At 38.2% G+C, this 25688-nt stretch overlaps 2 protein-coding genes across 3 annotated transcripts in view; one reads left to right on the forward strand and one right to left on the reverse strand.

The window, feature by feature from the left end:
* The first annotated feature begins 713 nt into the window (after nucleotides 1-713).
* The window catches only part of hwt (heavyweight), a 128174-nt gene continuing 103199 nt past the window's right edge, over nucleotides 714-25688 (forward strand). Inside the window, exons 1-2 of the mRNA XM_046611073.1 lie at nucleotides 714-1039; nucleotides 5575-6103. Of these exons, the coding sequence (XP_046467029.1) occupies nucleotides 714-1039; nucleotides 5575-6103 (855 nt within the window). The remainder of the gene's footprint in view (nucleotides 1040-5574; nucleotides 6104-25688) is intronic.
* Nucleotides 12378-18103, reverse strand: LOC124211721 (trypsin-1). Of its 2 annotated transcripts, XM_046611075.1 has the most exons (6): nucleotides 18048-18103; nucleotides 16853-17027; nucleotides 16249-16393; nucleotides 14589-14705; nucleotides 13138-13293; nucleotides 12378-13029 (listed from the first exon to the last, which is right to left on the reverse strand). In XM_046611075.1, the coding sequence occupies exons 1-6, from the start codon at nucleotides 18097-18099 to the stop codon at nucleotides 12886-12888; spliced, it is 789 nt and encodes a 262-aa protein (XP_046467031.1). In that variant the 5' UTR covers nucleotides 18100-18103; the 3' UTR covers nucleotides 12378-12885. The 2 variants fall into 2 exon arrangements, with proteins under 2 accessions (XP_046467031.1, XP_046467032.1); XM_046611076.1 differs by lacking the exon at nucleotides 14589-14705.

Consider the following 25688-nt stretch of genomic DNA (forward strand, 5'->3'; position numbering starts at 1 on the left):
GAACAGTGTGGAAAATGAGTATAAACGAACGAGTATAACCGATCCATTAGTTTCATTACTCACGAAATGACACAAAAAGAAAGTTTGCATTTAGCGAAATGTCTTCTATTCTAGAAAATCAGTTCTACAAGATTTTAGCGACAATTTTGATATTAAATAAAAATGTATGCATGCGTAGTTGATCTTTCAGGAGTTTTCGGTCAAAAACACCTTAATTTTAGCTCTCCCAGTGATTTTTCTAATCAGTGCAGTAGAGTAACACTTGGTTTTCATATAATTCTTATGTACATAGGGTCTCACGTAATGTCGTCAGATAGTTACGTAGTTTCAAGTGAATGTCTTCCTCCATCATGTTCGTAAATAAAACAAGGAAGTAAGTGCGAAATACAAGGTGTTTTGTGGGCGAAAAACCGAGCAAGGTCGACTTTCGGCATACAAAACATACACAAATCTTTATCAAACATCTGTACGTACGTGGTATATCGTTTATTGAACTTCGAAATAGCAAAGTCTCGGTCGCGTTCACGCAGCAGAGTTATCGCGCCAGTGCGCCTAGTGGCAGGTGATTCTCCTCGCAGCGCAGCGATGCGTGCTGGAATTCTCGCCCCACCTGCCCCTCTGCAAGCTCTGCAAGTTCACTCGGTATCGCGCGACTAGCGCCACGCTGCGGGGATTGGCGGCGTTCGCTGCGTCAGTCGCGCGTTGGTCGTCGAATGGATCGGATGTGGCGACGCGTGCAGGGAGCTACGGGGGGCGGGCGCCGCAGCGCCGCGTGTTGCGGATGCCCGTCGCAGCCGTGTCAGCTGCACGTGGACCAACGCGCTAAGCGCGGCGGGGGTCGGAAATCGCGGGGCGGGCCTCGGACGATAGTCTGCGGCTGCCAGGTTCAACCCTGTCCGGTACATCCGGTCCTCGTGAGGGTGCGGAGGACTCGACCGACCGGCACCGCCGCCCCGCGTGAATGCGAGTGTGACTGCCCTCAGGATCGCCCTTGCCCTCACACCAATCGCGGATCCCTGACGAGGAGGGCGCATCGCAGGTAAACTCGAGTTCTAGGTGTTTCTCTGCTCTCGACAATGACAGCCGCCCGTGGACGAAGATCCCGATATTTACTAGAGTCGTTTTCTTTCTTTTTTTTTTTTTCTTTGATCCTAAGGATTCGGCGAGTGGTGTAACGTGAACCCGACCGTTTGATTCAAGAGTTAGGAAAAGATGAAAAATCCTCGGCAATTTTATGCGGGACAATGACAGTGAACACGAATGAAAGAACAATTTCTTCACTGTTGAGCAAAAATAAATCCAAGCTAATTACCTGTGAGCTTTCGTAAATGGGTGTTAGAAAATTTTTTGGGATCGGAAGCCGAGTAAAATTAGTCCCAGAACACCAGAGCTTGATCAATGTGAACGTTCTAATTATAGAACCTTTTCTAAAATCGCTGATATTTTAGCTTGTGTTATTCGAACTTGTATTAATTAGAGATGTGTTTCATTTGTGTTCACCATCATTGGCAAAAGTAATATCGCTAGATATTTTTTAAATGGTTTTTGCTCCTAAACCTAGCAGCCAGAGTTAGAGAACTTTTGTTAAACTGAGGCAATGAAGACAAATAATATGATTTTGTTAAATATTCCCAAAAGTTTGTACTTTTAATAAAATTACCAGCGGAAAACCGCGCGGAATTATCCTTATACTTGTAAAAAGCTTGACACGCTTGCAGGCTGTCTGCTAAGGTTCAGCTTCATTATCACAGGTCGTATTCGTTCACTGATTTTTCGTTTACATTTTACGCTACGGTCGTTTGTTCTGATTGCCCAATTTACTCTACAGCTGTTTCAGTTCATTCACTGCAGGTTTTATTACACGCTTGAAGATGGAGGGGGTGGGAGTCTGTACAGATGTCCTATCCCTACTGATTTTCAAGAGAACCCTTGCGCTAGAACTAGGTCTATTCGAATTGGGGGTGAATTCACCTACTTTTTCTACCAATGTATCCAGGCTTTTGATTTTTATCGGTGTAACTTTCAACCGATTGCGATCTGAACATCTCAAATTTTTTATTTTTCTTCGTTCAATAAATCGATTACTTTGTTGCGTCCACTTCATGCAACAGACTAAACGAATGATCTTATTCCAAGAAGCTTACGCGCCAATCTCTTGATGTTGCATCGCTATAAATCGTCCAGTAAAATTCAAAACGGATAATTTTGGACTTGTGACGCAGGCAGTATTTCAAAATTTCATAACACACGGTATATCTATAAATAATAACGAACCAGTCTGCATCTGGTTTTGCTGCCCCGCAATTATAGACGAAATTTGGAGCAAGGTGTTGTTTATAAACAATGTAAACGTTTTTTTTTTTTTGGGGATGACCTGACGATTTGAATCAGAGTCGTAGAAGAGTGGCACATGTGTATATATTTCCCCACAGTAAATGGTTCAAATTACTTGCTGCTTCACTCTGTATCGTCATGCGGGACGAGTAGAATTTCCCTTGTCATTCCTATAGAGATAATGCATGATTTATTGTGCTACGTCTGCATAACAGACTTTAATAACGCGTGAAGCCTCCCACATATTACAGAAAAGGGATACGCTTGAAGTGTGGTGCAACTCATAGAACAAAGGAAACCTGTGTGCGTGTGTATTTGTGTTCGAATTCCGTTCTTCGAGATTGACAACACAATAAGAAGGTCAATAACATTTCATCCAAAGTATGATGCTGTAGTTACTGACACTGGGATCTTTTGTTCTTGGGTTACTGTCGTTCATCAGGAATATTAAACCCATTTTAATCACCATTCATATTATATATTTCTATGTCCGTTCGCGTTATTCGATACGTCTAAGTTCTCCTGTTTCAATGCGTTTTCACATATCTTCGGTTACCTTCAAGTGCAATTTTAACTCTATTAATAATTCCTAGATTTCCCAAGCTTTTACGATGTATATAATGTGTATATGTGGTCATAAGCTTCCGATAAACAATGCAATTTGTCAGTTTTCGAGTGTTTTGTAAGTCTCGGAGGGTTTATCGTTTTTTTTTTTTGCGGGTAAAACTCCGCGTTTAAACGTAAAACCGAAACCACTATTTCGGGGGTGGAACATGGAACATTTGTGAATTTTTTCAGAATTTTTACACTTTTCCGAGTTGTCGGCCGCAGCGTGGAACTTGAAAAGTTTGACGTTCTATCACCTCGAGATGTTTTATGATTTTTTCACTATATTTTACATATTTTCACAAAGTTCTATGTTTACTCGAGTATTCGCACGATTTAACGGATGCCAGAATGTAAGAAACGGAAGTTTTTGATAGGGGGTTCCTGGCCACCTGCGGCTAACTTCAGCGCCGTTATATCGGGCCTAATCGTGAAATTTTCTTTCTTCGCAACAACTCGTTGAGTAGAGATTCAATGTCATGCAGCTAACGAATTCAAATTACTAATTAATACGTGAAAATATTTTTTTTGTACAGTCCTTCGTTCGGAAAAAACGCACACTTCGAAGAATATGTTCAATCAAGGGTAATATTTTTCTAGTAGAAAGTCAAATTAATATTTCACTATATGGGATTTTCAATGGGATTTTTTGTCTATTCGTTGAACTCTGGATAAAAAATTGATTGAATATAAAATGCCGGTTTTTAAACAGACGAGAAAACTATTTGGAAATTTTTCAATAGATTTTGAAAAATGTAATTAAAAGATATACCGATGGTCGCTATTAACAAAGGCTTATTTCCAGAGTCACATTATTGAAAGGTGTATCTCATACTGTACATAAGCATATGAGATATGTACCTATATTGTCACTCTGAAGAAAATGAGCCTTTCTTAATAGTGGCCATCGATAAGTTCGATTTAAAAGAAATTGCCATGATTTTTCATAATGAAAATCTAAAGAAAAATTCTTTAATGAATTACGAAAACTTTAAGTCCTGGTTGAAAGAACGCAGATCAAATCTCGCTTTGCTATCAATTTTTTAACTTATAGTTATTACGTTAATCCGTGCCTTTTTATTTTTTTCAAATTCCGCAGCTGAAATTTAGCGGATCGAAGTCCTCTGAAATTGTTTTGCCAGCTAACTCGTCCTGATTAAAATAAACCAAATGATTGAAGTCATTATGAATATTATAATGATAACCCGAATTAAGACTGCTTGCATAGAAATATTGGTGTTAGAGTAACTTTGCTACGGGGGTTGAAAAAGATCAATATATCTGCTCCCCGAAAATCCATTGACCTGTATGATCAAAGTTCAATAAATAGGTAAAAAATACCATCAAAAATCCCGTGCTGCATTGAATCGTAATACTAAATGCACTGTGCTACATTGCGTGGTTAATTAGCAGCTGTTAGTGTTCGAAGCGTGGTTCGAGAAGCTATTATAATGCATGATGGCTTCCCTGTGATTACATTTCGACATATAATTAACACATGTGGTAGGTCAGTGCGATTTGTAATCCTGCAGCTGTAGCACAGTCTTTATTTATACTAATTTGGTTTTTGTATAGAAGCAAATTTTGTTGGAACGGTGATTCGGCATATAGCTTTTCACTTCTCCTGTGTCGCCAAACGGTGTATGAACTCCGAGTGTTATAGTTTTGCTTGTAATTCTACCGATATACGACGAGATCCCCTAAGTAACGAATTATGAAAGAATTTTTTAGTACGGTGGAATAATTTATTTTCTAATCTCGAAGATATATTTTGAAATTTTATTTCAATAAGGAGTGCAGAAATTTTATCAAATTATAATTAACTACCAGCCCCATATTTCCTGTCATTAGGTGCATTCTATAAGTCACTAAAAATTTCGTAACAAGCTAGAAAATCGTTGTAAATCAGGCTTAAGGCACCGCTGACCCGGCTTGTAAATATCCATTTCGTGACGTCATAAGCACTTACAGCCCTTCTGGACGTTCAACGTTGGCCGCTGATTTCATTGGCCAGTTTCGTTAGATCCGACCATTGAAATCAAGTCAAGGCAGACTCCTTGTGGATCATGAACGGACTCTTGGCATCTGATAATGGATATATTCCATTTTTACGAAAGATAACTGATTGAATAGCGTTTCCCGGATTACGTGTGTGCTTTTATACGTCCCTATCTCCCTGTCGGAAGTGAAGAAAACAATTCTGAAATCGTAAAAAGGGGTGAATATTGAACAAGTCGGTAGTTCCGATCGTCATTATTCATAATAAATCTTATCATAGATATCTGTTAGCAATGACTGAGATACAAAAGCAGACTTTTATTCAAGTTACAATTTGAAAAATTGTCTAGTCTGATTTTCAGCCCCGTTCTCGCACGATTCGACAAAGAAATTTCCCCGCTTCTGACATCACGAAATATATATATATATATATATATATATATATTATATATATATATATGACACGCCGAGTCAGCGGGGCCTTAATTTAAGAAATCATTGGAAATGGTGCACTTGGTACCCGAAAAGTAAACGAAAATCGCATGTTGAAGTAGAAATCAATAGAAATCGCTGCAAATCAGTTCATTTGAATTGCAAGTAAATTACCGATCGATTTTTAACATTTGATTTTTGCAGATGCGGGTGCAACGCGGAGGGGTCCTGTCACCACCACACGACGAGTTCGGGCACGCCGCGACGCCGCGTTACGCCGACGCCGGAAGTGACGAACGCTTGCGATTGCCCGGATAAATCAGGGTGTGCTCATAAATCCGGAGCTTCCGGTCCCGCGTGCGATTGTATAGCGATGCCGTGTTCGCACGCGGTGAAAACTCGGGGACCTCGGGCCCCTCAGTGCGCCGATTGCGTCCCCGGGAGCCTTCAGACCTGCACCCACAAGCCGAGCAACTCCGAGGGCCGGATAAAGCGCGTCAAGTGTCGCGTGAGGCGCGCCGGTTGCGCTATGGCGAGGTGCACTGCGGAGCTTGCGATGCTTCATCTTCACTGGGAGCTTGCGACCGAATGCGCCCCCTGTAGGCCCCGCGCCCTAACTCGCCGCCTCTGCCGCAGACAGCAGAGTGACAACGAACTTTATCGCAGCAACAGCTTTAAGTTTGAACGGTTCGAGAGGAGCAGGGAGGAGCACGCTACCCCCCTTAGGAAACAGGTGAGTTCTTGACAATGTTACATTTCGGTGTTTGAGTGGTTGATCGTTCAGGATCGAGGGTTGGAGTTCGCTTGGAAATCGTACGGATCATTCTAAATCGTTGATATTAATTATGAACGAGTTTTGTTGACTACGCTCACGTGTCACGAGTGGTTTTCATTGATTTTCAACCTTATTCCTGATTTCTAATGATTTTTGAGTGGCCTAGGCGATATTCAGTGATTTACCGATTTTATAGAATCACAGGATATCAGAAGATTACTAGATATCAGTATAAATCACCAAAAATGTTGTGGAAACATTGGAAATTAATAAGTAATCTAGAAATCATCGGAATGCACATGATGAATATGTATGGAATGAAAGATTGATATCGACCGATTTCTATTGATTTCGATACCGTGTCAAAAGTGTTTTTCATAGATCTCGAATGTTACTTTTGATTTTTTCATGATTTCCGAATGTTCCAGGCGTTATTCAGTCATTCCTTGATTGACAGAATCACAGGAAATCATAGGAAATCACTGGATATCGGTATAAATCACCAAGAATGCTGTGAAATCATTCGAAATCTCAATCGAAATCACTTGGCAAACTGGAAAACGTCGCAAATACACGATAAACTTGTACAGAATGTTAACGAATTCAAATCATTTGTATTCATCGTGAGACTTCCAAAAACTCCCGCGATTCCGGCTCTTAAATGATTTTAAGCAATTCCTAATGATTTCCAATGGTTTCACTTATCTCTATCGATTCATCGTTACTTCCAAGAATATTTCAGTCATCGGAATTCCTTTTAATTTACATTTTGATCTGCAACTGTTAAATGTAAGGCTTCCTTGAGTAATCGCCCCCTCGTTCAGAACCTTTAGTCGTTGCTCGATGACATGCAAGTTATATGCATTTGCGTTCGTCTAAAAATTTGCAAATTTTCCTATTTCATTAAAGTACCTATATATTCTTTCCAAAATGACGATCATTGCCCGACCGCAATTGTGCAGACAACCGTAAGTTTTTTCTAGTTCAGGAAACAGCGCTTAACCCAAATCGACAATCCACAATGACGTGACGAGTTGTAAGGATCCATTTCTAAAGCAAAAGTTTTTTAGTACGATAGTACGAGTTTTGTAAAGTTTCTATGCGATGGATGCGAAGTCTTATTGTTAGTGAAACGAACTCAACAGACGAATGTTAGACTTCGGTTCTGTCCTCACGTAATTTGGGATGCCTTTGTTGTTATTGCAACAAAGTTGTGTTCAAACCCCTCGTAAATCCTGGAACTACCGATCATACACTGAGAGAAATTTTTAGTACCGGTTACCGTTCAGTCCTTAACTATTTTCATTTTTTACCACAATCGAAAAATATTGTTCCAGGTAGAAAATGAAAATTAGTTTTCTAGCTGTTACCGTAAAGTTTAGTATCCGATACTATTCTTTTTCATTAAGATTTACGTTAACCACCACCAGTATTTACGTTATTCGCGAACGGTTGATATTGCAGCGGAATCTCAGCAAGCTTAATCAAAACTTGCGTAGTAAAATTTGATGTTCTTAAGCGGGCACGTACGGTATAGTATGAAGATTATAGTCAACTTCAACCGCACTAGATCCAAGTCTTCACGGACAAGTACGAGCTACGGAAGTGTGTACATAACGAGAACTATGACGCGTTTTCGCAAGTCAAAGGCTTAATTAGAGACTCGTGGGCGACGCAGATACTCGGGGATCAATGTTCGTCATCAAAGGCACGTTAACCCGTATGTCGGTAACAAAAATGGTAAATTCCGCGCATGTCCAGAACGGACCTCGAACCCTTAGTTCTCACCCGATGCTATTCGCTGGCTCGCATACCTTTCTACCTATTTAGACCTCGCTATTCCACAGTTGCTCTCTAGCACGAGCAGTGCTCGTATCGGAACCCCAAAAAGCTCACTCTGCATTCGTTATTCTTACCGATAGCAATTTCTAGTCCTCGTTGTGATACAGTCCTTGACTATTTGCGTCCGCTGCAACCAATGAACATAGTTTTGGATTCAAGAGAAAAATAAGTTTTGTACATAGTAACTAGAAAATCTAGCATTGTTATACATATTCTTTTTGATTGTGCAGGTCAGTCATACTTTATTTTTGTTGTAAATATTGCACTAATTTGATGCTGGTAATAAGTTGAATAACCAGGAAGTTTATTATTGACAGCTTTAATTACACCGATAGTTACCCGTACCGCATTGTTTTGCAACACCAACAATATTGAAATCGTTATCCTGACAAAACTCGTTTTACATAATAATTTTTTAGTAACACCATCGATTAAAATTTTTGTTAGCGTTGAGCTGTCGATTTTATCCTTTATAATCCTTTGTTATTCTAAATTCAAAAGATTTAAAAATTGACGACACATTCGTAGTTTCATAAAAATTTCATCGCTATTTCTTACTCGAATCAAAACATTTCGATCGCGAACGATCTGTAAATTTATCTTATTTTATCTCTGTACCGATTTCTAAATCCTCAGATATCGACATTTTTCAACACTTAAGAACTAGATCAGTGGCTCGTTCCACCAAGTAAAACAACTCCAACCGTGAATAAAAATTAAAAGAACCTGGTAATTTTTTTCTACATTTTTTGTATTACGTAATCATGTCTCGAATAATATTTACATATATGTATGTACCGTCAGATGCGCAGCCGCGAGAATTTTTGATCTGCATAAAAAATCCGTGATTAATTTTCAACCGAACAGTAAAAGTTCTTTGATTTGCGAAAATCAGGTGTAAAAATTCACGCGACGACGGGTGAGTGAAAAGCGATGGAAATTTGAGCGCGATTAGCGGTGAGGCAGTATCGTTGATCCTTTCCATCACGATTTCTCTGCGTTATCCCTACCAAAAGTTTTCTGCTCGGTTGAGTCGGGCCTCTCCCACCACTTTCACAGCAAACCAACGACTTGTAACAACGTGGGTTGTACTGTACGCGACTTGTTTACACTGGCGTTAACAATTTTGGTCGATGGTTTCACCTCACCAAAGGTGAAAGTTGACGATTTTTATTTTCATTATACGAAATTGAGCAATGTTATAACACGAAATTCCTATTTCCTAAATTCCTAAACCTATTTCGGTTTAAGCTTTGATGTTCTGAGTTTATTACTTGAATTTGTTCTCTTGTTTACAAGATACAGACCTCTTTTCAATAAAGTCGGAAAACCCAAGAATCGAGATCAAAGATCAATATTTAGCTTGTTTGAGTCTTGCACAACGAACGTACTTTACCGACAAAGACAATTTTGTTATTTCGATGCATACTCGTGTTTATTCACTCAAATTGCCTGAATTTGTTATTCATTTAACTTTTCCACCTTTGTGCCTGTAAAAAATCGTTTTATTCAACGAATATTATCAGCAAAAACTTTTAAAACCGGGAAAATTCACAAGATTTTTGTGCAACTATATAATAGTTAACGTCTTGCTACATGTTTACACCGCAAATCGTGCTACAAAAACTTCAAATTTTTTTCCGGACATTGCCACAACGGTACTAAAATAATTATTGGCTAACAGATACCGAAGGTTTGCTAAATTCAGCCGAACGACAGAGTGACCGTATATTTTGTCAATTTTCTCCCATTTGTCAATCAAAGTCAGTTCACGTTCCTACCGATGTTCTTTATACAATTTATTCGCGGTTTCACGGGGGTTCGGCAGACTTCGTGAGCATCGCCGTCGAACGTTCGTCTCCGTCATTGCCGACGGGTGACTAGTCTAATCAACACGACGTCAGCGTCACTTTGTTGCGGGTTCTTTCACCCCCGTAAGTACAGGTTAACGCTACCCCGTTGCCGGAGTTACGATTTTTCCGATTATATCCCAGGGGATGAGTTCCGGGTCAGGAGTGCACCCAAAAACGCACGATCGCGCGGCTTACCTACCGTATTGATCCCACCGTCAGCTGACCCGCCATTCCCGTGCTCCAGAGCTTGCAGCACATTCATCGTCTCTTCTTGATTCTTGGTGCACTGAGAAAAATTTCACTTGTTATAGTAACTAGAAAAATTCGGTAAAACAGGTATCGTTAAAAAAAACTGTTTGAATAGTGTTGGAATTACGAAAAACGAGGTACTCGTAACCATTTTGCGCTATCGTCGTTCCTTTTTTGGTTATTGCAACGCAAAATCAGTTTCCGAGGTTTACTCTACTTTTTTAGTTAAATAAGGCTTTAACGTCAATTTATTCTTGCACAATCATTAAATTTTCGCAACAGTTGCAAGAAAATATAGCAACAGTTATCGTAATGAGAAAGAATAGTAACGGATACTAGACTTTCCGGTAACAGCTAGAAAACTAATTTTCATTTTGTACTTAGAACTATATTTTTCGATTGTGGTAAAAAATAAAAATAGTCAAGGACTGAGCGGTAACCGGAGCTAAAAATTTCTCTCAGTGTGTTAGACGCGACGGGACATTCACTTGCTAATCAAATTAATCATTTCAGTTTGTCAACATTGATCTCGAGTGATTTCTATTGATTTTTGTCTGATAATGCGATAATGATTGCCGAATAATATTCCAGACGATTTTCAATGATTTCTGGATAGGGTGGAATGGCTGTCAGTGGAGATTAACCAGAAGGTTTGGAAATCAATGAAAGACAATGAAATCTTGCAACGATTTTCGTAATTTTCAACGCTTGTCACGCTGTTTCTTCAGCTCTTTCATGTGATTGCAAGTGATTCGCAATAATTTTCAATAATCGCAGTCATCTTGATCAATTGCTTGTTATTTCAACAAGTATTTCTGTCATCTAAGTAAGAATGGCCTTTCCGTTAAACGTCACCGGAGACCGTATTTAAATAGTTCCTTCTCCCAGGCTGAGAACGGCTTCTTCATTAAATTGCTTGTTTACTTTTATTGTCCTACTTAATCGTTCCAGCCGATTTTCACAGACGGTGAAAAAATTCTTCAATATCGTAATCGAGAACAGAGGCTGCAGTCGCTTTTTTCATGGAGGAAGATTAAACGAAGCTTTTTCTTGTGAAATAAAGCCTGACGTTTACTACGGACTTTATTAAGTTTTAGTCATGTGATACAAAGTTCTGGTCCTTGCTTTAAGGCATCGCAAAATATTTTCAAGCTGTACAGATGTTTGCTACTCGGTCCACTCTACCACCTTTTATAAAAAAAAAAAAAAACTGTACGATAAATTATGTCTGTCGAATTTTATCGTCCTTCGGCCTCAATTCGAGGGGTTATTTCAATTTAATTGAATATACAAACTTCGTAGATCGAAGTATGTCTGAAGTCCGTGCAGATGTGTTACACTCACAATCAGATAAATTTTTAGTTCCAGCTATTTTCATTTCTTACCACACTCGAAAAATATAGTTCTAGGTACAAAATGAAAATTAGTTTTCTAGCTGTTACCGGAAAGTCTAGTATCCGTTACTATTCTTTCTCATTACGATCGCTGTTACAAGATTTTCTTGTGACTGTTGCTTTAATGCTTTATCAGTTGAATTTAATGCTTGTGCAACAATGAATTGACGTCAAAGCCTTATTTAATTAAAAAAGTAGAGTAAACCGAACAAACTAATTTTGCCTTGCAATTACCAAAAAACGATCGACAATAGCGCAAAATGGTTACGTATACCTCGTTTTTCGTAATTCCAACAATATTTAAACAGTTTTTTAACGATACCTGTTTTAATTAATTTTTCCAGTTACTATAACAAATGAAATTTTTCTCAGTGTAGAAAATATATCGCATACAGCGCAACTGATTCTTGAAGATCGAAATTTATATCGGGGCATAGGATTTAACAGGTGTCTGGATAGATAAGTACATATAACATGATGATATTTCAGAATTCAATGCTGCGTGAATTTCAATTTGAATTCCATTGGGCCTTGGAGTCCCAAAAAAAAAAAAAAAAGAAAAAACAAAATCAATCGCAGAATCAAATACTCGCTGTAAACGTTCGGAAATTAAATTTTCGCGCATCTAGATATTGTGTAAATGTATAATATGTCTGTATACACAAACACTCATATCGGTATAAGCGAACTTTTACCGTGCAGACGACCGGATTTAAAATGACGTATCCACTGTACCACGTGTCTTCTACAAGGTATTCCAAATAACAAAATTGTTCGATTATTCTTCCAGTCACAGTCCACTGACTCTGTGTATTAAAAATTGAGGACGAAGGAAATGAAAAATAGAACCCATTTCAGGTGTGTGTAGGAGAATATGCAGTTTTATTTAATCATATGTCACAGTGGCGATCAATATCCGCTCTTCTCTTTTCTTATTCTCGTACCGTATATACAATTATACAGATGATGTCCCGCAGTCGTGAAGCAGAATTTTAAAACGAAGGACGTGTTGGAATTTGATTCATTAGCTGAGAAAATGTCGCTAATTGCGACGGTTTCTCCGCATTTTTGCGACAAGGTTAAATTTAACATAGCTCGATGATCCGCGTACTATAAACACGTGAAACGCTTACTTTGATTGTATAGCTGTGGTAAAAAAGTCGACGGGCGAAAGTTGGGGAGAATGGTTAGAAAATGGACCGTTAAAAGTAACGGGTCTACCATATGAAATCATTCCACCGTCTTAAAATCGGAACTTTTGTTGGAAAAAGTGAGGGAGTTTTAAGTGCTCTGGATCATTTGATAGCGAGGCTCGATTATGTCCTCGCAATTCAAAAGAATTCTTTGATAATGGTTGAAAAGTATTGAGGAATACGCTCGTTTTCCAACCCCTTTACGTCGGCTATACTGCGGTTTTCTCGATCCAATCCAGGAACTGAGAGACCCTGGTATAGACCGTCGGATATCCTTCTCGAGCACACCCGTTCGCCCAGGATACGAGACCAGTGAGTTCGCCGTTTACGGTCAAAGGACCTCCAGAGTCTCCCTGTTGAACCGAGATATTTAATAAGTTTTCATTACTGGCGTAATTGACGTAATTCACTCTGGTAGGCTTCATCAAATAGTCGCTTTATTCGACATTTGTCATACTCACGTGACAAGATCCTTTTCCACCGCCAGGCACGTCCGCACACACCTGGGTATCATCGACTTCCATATTGAATGTTTCATGGTAAATTGCCGTGCAGTATTCCTGGTCCGATATCTCGATCGTCGCTCTCTGGAGAAGCTTCGGGCTTTGACCTCCTTCCTAAAAAATTCACACCCATCGCTCACTTGGTTAAGAACGTCGTCGTAAGAATAAAAGGATCTTGGGCGATTAGAATATTATATTCCGTGAAATAACGCGGAGGAATCAATCGAATCAATTAAAACAGTTGGAAATCATTGCGTTGAGAAAATCACGCGGAGGTGGTTTTATATTCATTAATATTCCATTGGCTCATATCTTGGCACATGCTTTCATTGATTTCCGCTTTATAAAGTGACCCACATTGCTTTCCAATGATTTCTTAGCGTTTTTTATGATTGCCAGTCGTTTCTTCTGGTGTCCTATTAAAGCGGTGAATTCAGGAATCACTGAGAATTGCCTAGAAAGCCAGGAAGTCATTGGAAATCGAGCAAAATCACTTGGTTATACATTGGAAATCAACGAAAATCACACGATACAGGAGAAATCCGTATTGATGGATTGGATTTTCAAGTGAATGGCCCCTCGATTGGAATTAATTGAATGGTGCAGTTCATACTGATGCTCTTGAAAAACGTATTTGCTGCATTCCGACTGCACTGGTACATTCGAAATATACTTCAAGTTGTTACTGGGTGAAGGTGTGGGGCATTCACCGATTAAATACGGCGATGACCTGACCCATCAAATGAACAAATGGTCGTATGAAGGCTCTGCAGTAAGTGTATGGGAATGGTCGTTCAATGGTTATTGATCATTAACTGGATGGAGCCATTTCTTTGCGCATGTCTAAGATCAATGATGGTTAGACCGATTCTATTTTCGGTTAGTCAAATTCTTTAGAAAGAAATCCAGCTGTTAAGTACGAATACCGAAAATTTTCACAACATATTTCATGCCACTTTTAGGTAATAAATGATAGCGGTTTTTTTTCGATCTTCTTCGATTCTTCGTTTAAAACCGAATTATTCTCTAGAGCAAATTTCTTGTCATCCAAGATCACAAGACGTAAAATCGAATTGACGATCGACTTTGAATACATACGAGAACCGCCGAATATCACTTTACTGTAAATACACGTCTCGATAATTTTTTCACAATTAGTCAACTGAAATACATTCCAGGTGTTGCGAAATTTTTCTCTCATGAACACAAAAATCAAGCTTCCTCGAACGTAATCACAACGTGAACGAATCCGTACGTAATTCTCGTCATTTGTCAAAGTCAACTCACGCTGTTCCGGCTAATCAACAGAGTGCCAGAAGTATAATAATCCTTCACTCGTAGTTAGTATTTGTTGTAAAATACACATGTTCAGTGTGTACACCCTCGCACACACACACACACACGGATACCTGAATTCGTCCCCATCCGGAAACCACAGCAGCTTCTCCAGTTGTAAGAGCTTGGCACGCACTCGGAAGTTTGACGTACTCCACGAGGTTAGGTACTTTCAGAAGAGGTTCAGCGAGCTAAAATTTAAAACTGGATGTCTGCTTTTCACCTTTTTGGTTTTTTTCGCTAGCGTGGGTAACGTACACACGCTCAGTAATGACTCACAGACAATATTTAGATTTATGTTTCGTGTACTCAATGCCGGAATTTTGGATTCGATTTAAGGACGAATCAACCTTCTGAATCGAAAGTTAAAAATGGACAATAATATTATTTAAAAAATGGCCAGTAATGTTGTTTTTCCGATGATTATGAACACGAGTGAAACAACATCTTTAATATCTAATAAAAATCAATACGGGTTGATTGGAACAACACAAGCTAACAATAATATATCAACAATTTCAGAAAAGGTTTTGTGGTTGAAACGTTTCGAATGATCAGACTTCGGTCTTCTTGATTCGATTATGTTATGTTTTGGCTCATTTTGTTTAACGTCGAGATCTCCAGAGGTTGTATGAAAAGAATTTTACAAATAGTTGTATCAACAGTGGAAAAAAGACATTATTGTAAATACGGCACAACAGATGTTCGACAATAATTACATTTTTCCGTTACAACTATACTATATTGTAAAATTGGTTGAATTTTTTTCAGATAACTTGTGGGCATGTGGTTATGAAATACGTCCCAAACATTATAATCGCATCAAAAACACCAGAGTCCCATCATTCTAAATATTCCCATCACCAAACGGTTTCTCTGCAAATTGTTCATGTGTTAGCTGATATTATTCGAATTTGCAGAGATCCATTTTTATCACGTAACAGAGATGTTGCTTAATTTTTGTTCACTACTATCATCGAAAACAAAATGGACGGAGATTTCTAAACTGCATTCTCTCTTTTTCCAACTTTTCATTCATACGGTATGGCTGATTCATCCCTAAGAATCTTTTTCGCGCTTTTTCGCCAACACATGTAATTTCGTACAAGTGGATTTCGCAGCTTAAATTCCCGAAGACGATAAGGTATTTTTCGAAACGAATTGGCGCGGAAGTTATCTGTAAGGTAAAAGTATTTCGCGTGAAATACAACGCTTGAGAATTTCAGAATTATCTAAAATTGAGGATAAAGTACTTTCACGATATTCAACGAGCAAATTGGTAGCTATCAAGCGGTATTTTACGAGAAAGAAAATAATGGTAAATGTAAGCAAATTACCTGATTTCACCGTCAATGAAATCCTGAAAACTGAGAATTTATCCGGTGAATCTCGCCTACATATTTATACACACGATAGAATTCCTTGAATAAAAATAAAAAATCTACTGCTTTCGAAAAAGCAAACTCACAGAACATCATCGATCATTTAATGACGCTTAGGAATTCTTTGTAATATTCATAAATGACGTTGGAATTTTGAAGAGTAGCTTCTGCCAATCTTATCAGATTCGAAACTATTCATTTATCTCTTCGCCGACTCCTTAATAAGAGGTACCAAAGACTATTCAATGGCTCAAATTGGAAATGGCAATTCGTTGAATAAAATCGAGCGCATTGCACCGTTATTCGATAATGTGATTACGATAAGGGTGTGCAATACAGGTGAGCCCCATACCTTCAAGAGAGCGATGTCATTTCTATAAGCGTCTCTTGGGTCGTAGCCCTCGTGGGTATTGATTCGTCGGACATTTCTGATGATTCCTTGCCCTTCGGTGATGTCGTTGGTTCCAGCCACGACGATCACACTTTTCGCCAATCGGCTGTAAATTGAAATTGAAAACTGAGCTCGCTCAACGTATTTCGCGATGTTTATACAAGATTGAAAGTATCAGGGTTTAAATGGTCTGAAATCGGACCAAACCCAGTTCGTAATCCATATTTCATCCCCCATTAATGTAGGACCATTTCAGGCAACAATCCTCGGTTTTCAAGTCGTATCATTCATGGATTTGAAATTATTTGGTGATAAAAAATGAGGTATATAGAACTATAAAAACATAATTTTCAAAAGAATACGGTTCAACATTCCGCGGAGAATATATCTTCATTCGTAGTCGGAGAGTAAAACCCTTTTCAGACGCGTATGCAATGAAAGGAAATTGAATGAACGAATTACCCTGCGCTGCGGTGGAATAGAATGGGAATGAAAATTACTTTGTGTAAAACGGTTTATCGAATTGGTCCGCAAGTTGAAATAAGTTTGAGCCTCTGATTCTCACCCCAGAACGCAGTGAGCCGCGGTTATTACGTATGTTTCGCTGATGACTGATCCACCGCAGAAATGGAAACGGTCCATTGGACGCTGCAGGGATACCTGATACGGTATTTCTCCTGGTTCAACGGTCTCCCCGTTGATTATACGCCCGAGACTGCTTGGGAATGGTAACGTGTACCCTGGAAACATGAAAATTTAAGGGTGCCACGTTGGCGAATAAAGTCTCGTATATATTGTCTCGTAATATGGATTTACATCTCGTTGTACATGAATTTACGTTTGGTTGTTGACTTCTTCCGTATGAATAATCAAAATATTTAATGTCATAAGAGCAGGCCTAAACTCAGTTCTTTATATTTCAGCGGGCTTTTATTATTTCCGAATTTCTTTTTGCTTGTTTTTCTAAGCACTCAAAAAACTCGATTCGTTCTTGGAGAACTTATAAGATTTATGTTGATGGCAATGTTGACAATCGGTATTGGGGGTAATGATTTTTAATTTGATGATTTATTTCTTTCTTTTTTTTTTTTTTATTTGAGTGCACAAGTATTCTTGTCGCTCATATCGTATGAATTTTCGATTCGGAAAACTGAAAGTTGGGGTGAAAGGCGACTCAACAAACGATATAATTTTAGTTTGAGTTTATTAACTGTTCCGAAACCTTTTACGTCGGTACGTCAGTTTGTTCATTTTTCCTAATTTCAAACATTCGATGAATTCGACTGGTCAAAGAATCGATATGTTTTTAAAAAAAGTTCCGTCAACCGAAATTAGATTTCTTTGCATTCAGATCAGTTTGAAATACCGTTCGGGTTTCTTATTTTCACCCTATTTTACAAATTTTGGATATCTTAAACGTGTTAACAATAATTGCAAAAATTGGTTATGCGGTTTGTGATCAGGTAAAGTAGTCTACTCATTTTGGAGGGTAGTAAATATTTTTTTTTACTCCAAATAATGAAGAACCTATCGACCTATGAGCAAAACATAATATCGATCACGCGAGAGAAATATCATGCTGCATTTAACACAGTGATTATGACATACCGAATGATTCAACCACTTGGAAAAATATGCACAATAAATCGAATGTTTGATTAAAAATCGTTGTGAATTTATGTTTTCACATTTTCCTAATTGGACAATTTACTTTTTTAGTATCGGTTTCTGGTAGATTTTGCGTACACAAAAATACTCACCGCGACACGTGGCGATCGATAGAGAAAATAGGATTGCACTCGGAAGCCACATTCTGACGATAGTGATTAGAGAATTCAATCACTGCCGATCTTTTATAGTGAAGAAATGAAAAAAGTTGCGTAAAAGTTCAAATGATCTGTGTCAGATAAGGGAAATGACGCGGCCTGTTCTCAGAGATAAAACACTTCTGTGTTAATCGATCACCAGATACTGATTGATTATGCTTCTTCACGGTTCAAATATTGCGAAAAACGTACGTTTGCCACGCTTTAGAGAGATTACGAAGACTCAATTATTCTTATCAAATGATTAATCTGTGATTCGGAAAATCGTGAGAGGATTCAGTAGCACACGTGAAGCGAAATTACAAGATACGATATGACTTGAGATTCTAACTTTGTGTGATGAAATTTTAACTTGATTACTGCTTAACCGATAAAAGTGACTTTTTTTTAACTTGCACTTTATTTCGTCAACTTGAAGTTTCATTAATCGTCAATATCTGCATGTTTCAATCACAATTTATTGCACAGAATTCAGAAACTCTTTGAGCAAACACTTGGTTACGAGTATTCCAATTTTGCAGTTACAATTAAATCGAAATACGTTTAATTACATATCTATACATGCATGTGTCTGTGTAGCTTCGGCAGATTGACAAGTTACATACAATTTTCTGCGTGAGTCGGCGATATTCGACATTTGTTTACACGAGACTTGCCTACGTCTGTAGTTGAACGGCCTGCTTTTAAAGAGCAACGAAAAAAATCCTTGGCATGGTAAACACGATGCGGAGATAACCCGAGGAACGAATACCAGTATCGTATTGTTACAGTCCCAGTGAATGTTTGCAGACTACTCATGGTTGTGATCTGAATGTGAAATGGAAAAATGAGAAACCCGGTTATCCGAAACGAATTGCGATAAGTGTCGATTTTTATTGCACGCACTTCGTTAATTGCAAACGCAGTCAAGAGTCGAAAGCTTGTCACTTATTTTATTGCGAGACAGTTTTATGTTAAGGGTTTACGAAATTCATGCATTTGCAAGCTACGAAGATTTTGCCAAAAATGGAACGAAAAGGGAATAATAAAATTATAAAAAAGAGTTAAAAATATAATAGATTCGTTCTATTTCTTCACAAAAATACTTATTTTATCAAGGAAACTATTCGTCCAGTCCCGGTAAGACACTTTCTTTGTCACACTGGCATTGGTGAATATTAAACTTTTCAATAAGCACTGATGTTTATGTTGGTTAAAAAAAAAAAGGTTTCAGTTAATATTTGAATAGTTTTCTTACCGAATCGACCGAATCGATAAGATTTTTATCCGTTCGAAAGGCATTTTGAATGAAAAATTGATGTGAAAGCTTTTGTTCGCAATTTTAGTATTCGCTTTGTTGAATTTTTAAAAATTGGATGAATTCTGCATGTTCGACTACCTCGTAATTAAATTATTGAAAGTTATTGAATTTGATCTCACCAGCCTCTAACTTCAAGGAATACTGTCATTTGAATTCTGCCTGAAGCGAAAATAATTGATTTTGAAGCTTAATCGATTCACTTCAATTCTTTTCAAAGAGACAGAAAATCATTCTATGAAAGCGAGAGCAATATTATCCAATTAGTTTCAAAGAGAAATTCATTCCGGTAGCATCGATTTCTTACCTTATATTTCAACGAGATGAAGTAATTCTTTCTCTGAGCAGCAATAATATTTCATCGTAGAATCTCAAGAGGAAAATCTCTGTTAATACCACGGAATTAACTATTTTACATTTTTTTTCCGAGGATGGGCGTTGATTTCGAAGTGGGATGAATTATTTGGAAAACTGTTATTTTTTAAGAACGACGAATCGCTTTCCAAATTCGCAATTCTCACCATAGAGTGAAGAATTTATTTTGAATTAATATCAAGTATTCACAATTTGTCTTAACCAAAAGGCAGTCCGTATTAAATGTGGCTTTATTCATTTCATTTGTTTTTAGAGAGCAAAGCATTCCTTTTCATGCCGGTCTAGTTCTTCTCAGTTCCATTCAAATAAATAAGAAGCCGGATTAATTCCTTTCAATTCTCCATCGAGAGTAAATAATTTACATTATACCTAGTCTACGATTCTCTTCAGCTTCTTTTGGTCTGAAATAATTGCGTTGATTTCGAAAAAGATTTGAAAGTCTGTATCAATGAATTTCACATTTTTTGGTCAACGGTCTGTAAAATAACTCATGTGTAATTTCTGAGAGACAAATACCAGACTGAGAGAAATTTTTAGTTCCAGTTATCGCTCAATCCTTAACTATTTTCATTTTTTACCACGATCGAAAAATATAGTTCCAGGTAAAAAATTAAAATTAGTTTTCTAGCTGTTACCAGAAAGTCTGGTATCCGTTACTATTCTTTCTCATTACGATCACTGTTACTATATTTTCTTGCAACTGTTGCGAAAATTTAATGCTTGTGCAAGAATAAATTGACGTTAAAGCCTCATTTAACTAAAAAAGTAGAGTAAACCTCGGAAACTGATTTTGCGTTGCAATAACCAAAAAAGGGTCGACGATAGCGGAAAATGGTTACGCGTACCACGTTTTTCGTAATTCCAACGATAATCAAACAGTTTTTTTTAACGATACCTGTTTTACTGAATTTTTCTAGTAACGAAATATTTCTCAGTGCATTACATGAGATCGCATGTGATAATTTGGAGTTTATAATACCGTACATATAGCCGATTCGTATAAAGATTTACTGTCCTTTCATAATGTTTCAAACGTGTTCAGTTAAAAAACGATCCGACTAAACTATAAATTATAAATTGCACATTTCTGATTTGTTCGATTCTTCTCGATACCGATCCTTCCTTCCCAGCTGACGGCATTAAACATTCTCAGAATCGGAATCCAATCAACGAGACAGTCCCTGGAAATTATCCAACGCCGGTGGAATTAAACGGGGTGAGAAACAGTCGAGACAACCCGAGAGTGGCAGTTGCTTCGCTCGTCTATGCGCGTGCCTCTTCCACGAGTGTGAGATTATTGAATGGCAAGGAATTATGCCGAGGGGGTTAAAGCGGGTGGCTGTGCAAGGTAGGTAATTCAACGATAACCTCACGGCAAGGCGTGTTACGTACAAACACGAAGCTGAATTGATTCGGGAAAATATTGATCAGACCGCTTCGTCTGCAGCTGCCGCTGCGTTCTACCTGCCTGCCTATAAGTTTGTACAAACGCAGATGTGCCGACGTAACTCTTTTTTAAACGCCGCTACTTGTTCTGGGTCCGATTGAATTTTGAGAAAATTATTTACACCCTGCTTATCACCGCTGGCAAACAAGCTCCCGTTTCAGGAGCCGCTAAACGCGTGACGTCACGCACGAGAATTTATTTTCCATTTGCCTCTTTCTTACCCTCCGCGTTTTCCTCATTCCTCTATTCATCGCCAGCCGGTCGTTGACGAGTTAATCTTCAGCCTTATCGACTTCTCAAGCTCGGAAACTTCCTTATCTGCGAAAGCTCGAGCTCTGTCGGTAATGCAAAGCGGAAAAGCTCGCTTATCGATTGAGCGTTGAATTTGCGCGGGATTTACGAAACGCCAGACTTTTTTTTTTTTTTTTTATCGAGTGTAGATTGGCACGGTTCTCAACGAGTGTGAATCAATGTGCGATCATAATTGTTTTCGTACCTCGTGGAATATTATTCTGGCAAAGGTTTCAAGAGTTTGGTGAAAAAATTTCAGTTTCTTTCTAATTAATCAATACTCTGCGCTTCTCGGGGGTGAAAATGATTCGAAAATTAATCGAGTACTTACTTTGGGTTCGACTTCTGAACCGAATGGATTTATCGGAAGCTCTGACAATGAGTGGGGGGCCACTTCGGTTAGAGAAGGAGTTGCACATTGCATGAGTATATGAGTATGTACATAAAAGGCATTTGCAGACTCCTGCATCCAATTGCGGATTGGATCGTTGCTTGTTGAGTCAAGTTGAACCGTTGGAACGAACCCTGTCGAGGACCCTACAAAACCTAATTGGCTGGTCAGCCCTCTGCTCGTATTACGCAAAGTTAGGCCTCGGCACTGCGACAATAGAGTTCGTCGCATGTAACGTTGAAGAGAATTTTTGCCAATCCAAAAGTATTACATCATGTATATTAAGGTTAATTGTCTTTAAATACCTCGGGAATAGTGAATTAATTCAACGGACTATCGCACGTTTTAACATCTAGAAAAATTCAGTAAAACAGGTATCGTTAAAAAAACTATTTTGCGCCATTGTCGATCCTTTTTTGGTAATTGCAAAGCAAAATCAGTTTCTGAGGCTTACTCTACTTTTTAGTTAAATAAGGCTTTGACGTCAATTTATTGTTGCACAAGCGTTAAATTTTCGCAACACTTACGAGAAAATATAGTAACAGTGATCTTAATGAGAAAGAATAGTAACAGATACTAGACTTTCTGGTAACAGCTAGAAACCTAATCTTCATTTTCTACCTAGAACTATATTTTTTGATTGTGGTAAAAAATGAAAATAGTTGAGGACTGAGCGGTAACCGGAACTAAAAATTTCTCTGAGTGTACTTTCTTCTACAGCCCGGGTATTGATCTGTAGTTCTGTAATACTCAGAAATGTCAAGGAATCTCAATTGTAGTTGAAAAAATATTGCACAAAATTACGTAAGAATCTAGGTAATGGTTTGGCCATTTTTAACTCGATGTTTTTATTGAATCGTTGTATCTATTAGTTACTTTTCCAATGCATTTTGTTACTGATACTCAATTATCAGTGTAAAATAATACGGGAACGATTTTGAGAAGTCGGAGAATTTCAACTTTCAATTTCCACGGCCACGTTTTTCTATTCACTACATGTAAAAAAAACTGCCGATTCTACATAATTTTTTCCTTTCGGACAGCTTCTTTTCGGGTGGATGACGGTAATTTTCTACGGGAATGCAATTACCTCGATTGCCGAACCATAAACGAGTTTCATCCACCTGACTCAGGTTTCGGTCCCGGAAGAACGAAAGAACCCCAATAGGGCGCAGCTGCTTTTCGCGCGGTGCCAATCGGCAGACAACTATCGTTTTTCAATTCACACCCCAAATTCATCTCGCCTCGACAACGAACGAGTCTCCGCTGCGGCTCGTTTCAGTCGTTCATTGGCACTTTGTTGCAGTGACTACGCTGCGCGGCTTTGTTCGCGATGCCAGTATTTTATTGGATAGTTGTCGATTGCAGCTGCGATTTCGTGTACGTACCAATTCAAATATTATACGTATAACGTGTATTTTGAGGTGAACCGCGAATTTGTTTGCAAAATTTAACGCCTACAATTCACGACGCAACTACACGATAGTTGGAAATTATCCTAAACGCGTCGCGTCCAATCACCAACTTTTTAACAATCGGAATAATCAGGATAGAGCTTTCGTTTATCCGTCGATTTCAATTCCATTCACGTATCAATCACACGTCTGCTGATGTTTTCAAGATTTTTGGAACTTTGTTTTCTGGGATTGATAAGCGGTTACTTTATTCAAGTTTATGACTATTTTTCACAGTGTTACATACTCGAGGTAGAAACTATTACTGATATAAAATTTAAGACTTGGCATAACTTATTTTACTTTTTTATTTTGTAATAAAATTTTCAATAAGAAAAATCTAATATAGGATCCGAATTTCACCAAGTGTTATTGATAATCAGAAAAACCGCAGTAAAACAATATTTTCAGCTCACTTGGTCTACCAACAAAATATTTTCCTTGATAGATTATCGAATTTGACAAAATTTTATTCAATTTTACCTATTTGTAGAAAAAAATTCTTTCAAATTGCAGATATTTGGAAAAGAAAGAAAACCACGAAATAAATGTCCAACTTCTCGTTATATCCCCAATATTGATCGTAATTACTTTCGTGTCCGATGAATCAAAATCGGGTGAACAAATAAAATCGTAAAAACATTTTCGTTCCTCAACTTTTCAACCGCTTAAACTTGCGTCGTTATTATGGCATGTATAATGTATATAATATCTCGCTGCTTTTATCCGACGTAAAAGCGACGACTCGTATTATGCGCAATAAGCGAGTCGACTTCCATTAGTTTCGGTCTCGTCTCAAGCTTCCCTTGCAGTAGCTGCTGCTCGTGTCTTTCCGCGGCGGTTTACCCGCGCGAATTATTATCTCCCGTCCTGCACAACCTGTTACCGGGAATTACATTCAATCTACAAAGGATTGAATGTATACCTTTATACATATACTATATACGTATAGACTGGAGAGACTTTCATCAACATTCTCTCCTTGTAAATCCATTGTTTTCGTATACGCGATTGTTCCGAAATGCCTTCACCTCAAAATTACACAACCCTCTCTCAAAACTACGCACAGTTCTCTGCGGCATCCTCGGCGAACGTGAGATCCGATTTCAACCCGTTATTTGCAAATCCCCGAAGATCGGTGCTTGGTTCGAACGAAATTCCGAAGACCAAGAAAGCGAATAAATAAGTGAAAACAGTTCGCTTGGATGTGAAAATCGTTTACCTGACATACGTGTCGTTTATTCGTCGAGAAAATTGCTTAAAAAGTCTGGCTAAATGAATTTTTTTTTTTTTTCTTCCCTACAAAGAGATATATTACCGTGTCAAAAGTAGATGTAACGATGAAGGTGGCGATGAAATTTTTGACTTGTTCTTCGAAGAAAAAGAAAAATAATAGATATGTTACCGAATTTTTGTATAAATACATTTTTCGCTTCTCTAAACAAACTCTCTTAAATTCTACTTTCAATGTATTTTTAATTCTCTTTTCGCACGAGTTTCTGCAGAGAAATATCGCACGTGCGGTATTTTTCTTTCAGTAGACAAGGAAGGGAAAGTGCAGCGCCCTTCTCGCAGCGAGCGGACTTTATTCATATTTTACGAAACCACTTCTGTGATCTATTCGGGCTTGTTACCGCTCGTGTGTGTCACCATTCCCCAGGGAATCGCCGGTATAATAACGTTGACAGAGTCGCTGCGATATGTATACGCACCCCAACCACCAACCTATTACTTACACTACCACGAGTATACCCTTGTGTCACAAACTTGGGCGGTGCTGGACTAAGTGTGGGTTTCGAGTACGTGCAGCTTGCAGCATACGATACGTAGTAAAGCTCGGGTAAGACCTTTTTCAACTCCATCTGAATTTCCCATAACAGCTACCTGGCTACACTTTTCAAAGCTCACCCTCAACGATCTTTGTCCCGCTTTATCTTATATCAAATATTCTTATATCAACGTCCTTGTTTAATACACTGAGAAAAACTTCATTCGTTATAGTGATTAGAAAAGTTCGGTAAAACAAGCATCTTTAAAAAAAACTGTTCGAATATTGTTGGTATTACGAAAAACGAGGTACGCGTAACCATTTTGCGCTATCGTCGATCCGTTTTTGGTAATTGCAACGCAAAATCAGTTTCCGAGGTTTACTCTACTTTTTTAGCTAAACAAGGCTTTAACGTCAATTTGTTGTTGCACAAGCATTAAATTTTCACAACATTTAGAAGAAAATACAGTAACAGTGTAAGAAAGAATGAATCTCCGTGTGTCGAGATGAACATAAGTTTGAATCGCGTTTATTTTCGTACGATGGATGTAA

Source organism: Neodiprion pinetum, chromosome 2, assembly GCF_021155775.2.
Source record: "Neodiprion pinetum isolate iyNeoPine1 chromosome 2, iyNeoPine1.2, whole genome shotgun sequence".
Taxonomy (NCBI): domain Eukaryota; kingdom Metazoa; phylum Arthropoda; class Insecta; order Hymenoptera; family Diprionidae; genus Neodiprion; species Neodiprion pinetum.

Bases quoted from the DNA above. Each gene is read 5' to 3' on its own strand.
- LOC124211721 (XM_046611075.1), bottom strand. From the start codon at position 18,099: ATGTGGCTTCCGAGTGCAATCCTATTTTCTCTATCGATCGCCACGTGT. The intron at 16,394-16,852 runs GTGAGAATCAGA...TTCAATTTACAG, and splicing joins GCGGCTCACTGCGTTCTGGG to CCGATTGGCGAAAAGTGTGA. The intron at 13,030-13,137 runs GTGAGTATGACA...TCGGTTCAACAG, and splicing joins GTGGAAAAGGATCTTGTCAC to GGAGACTCTGGAGGTCCTTT.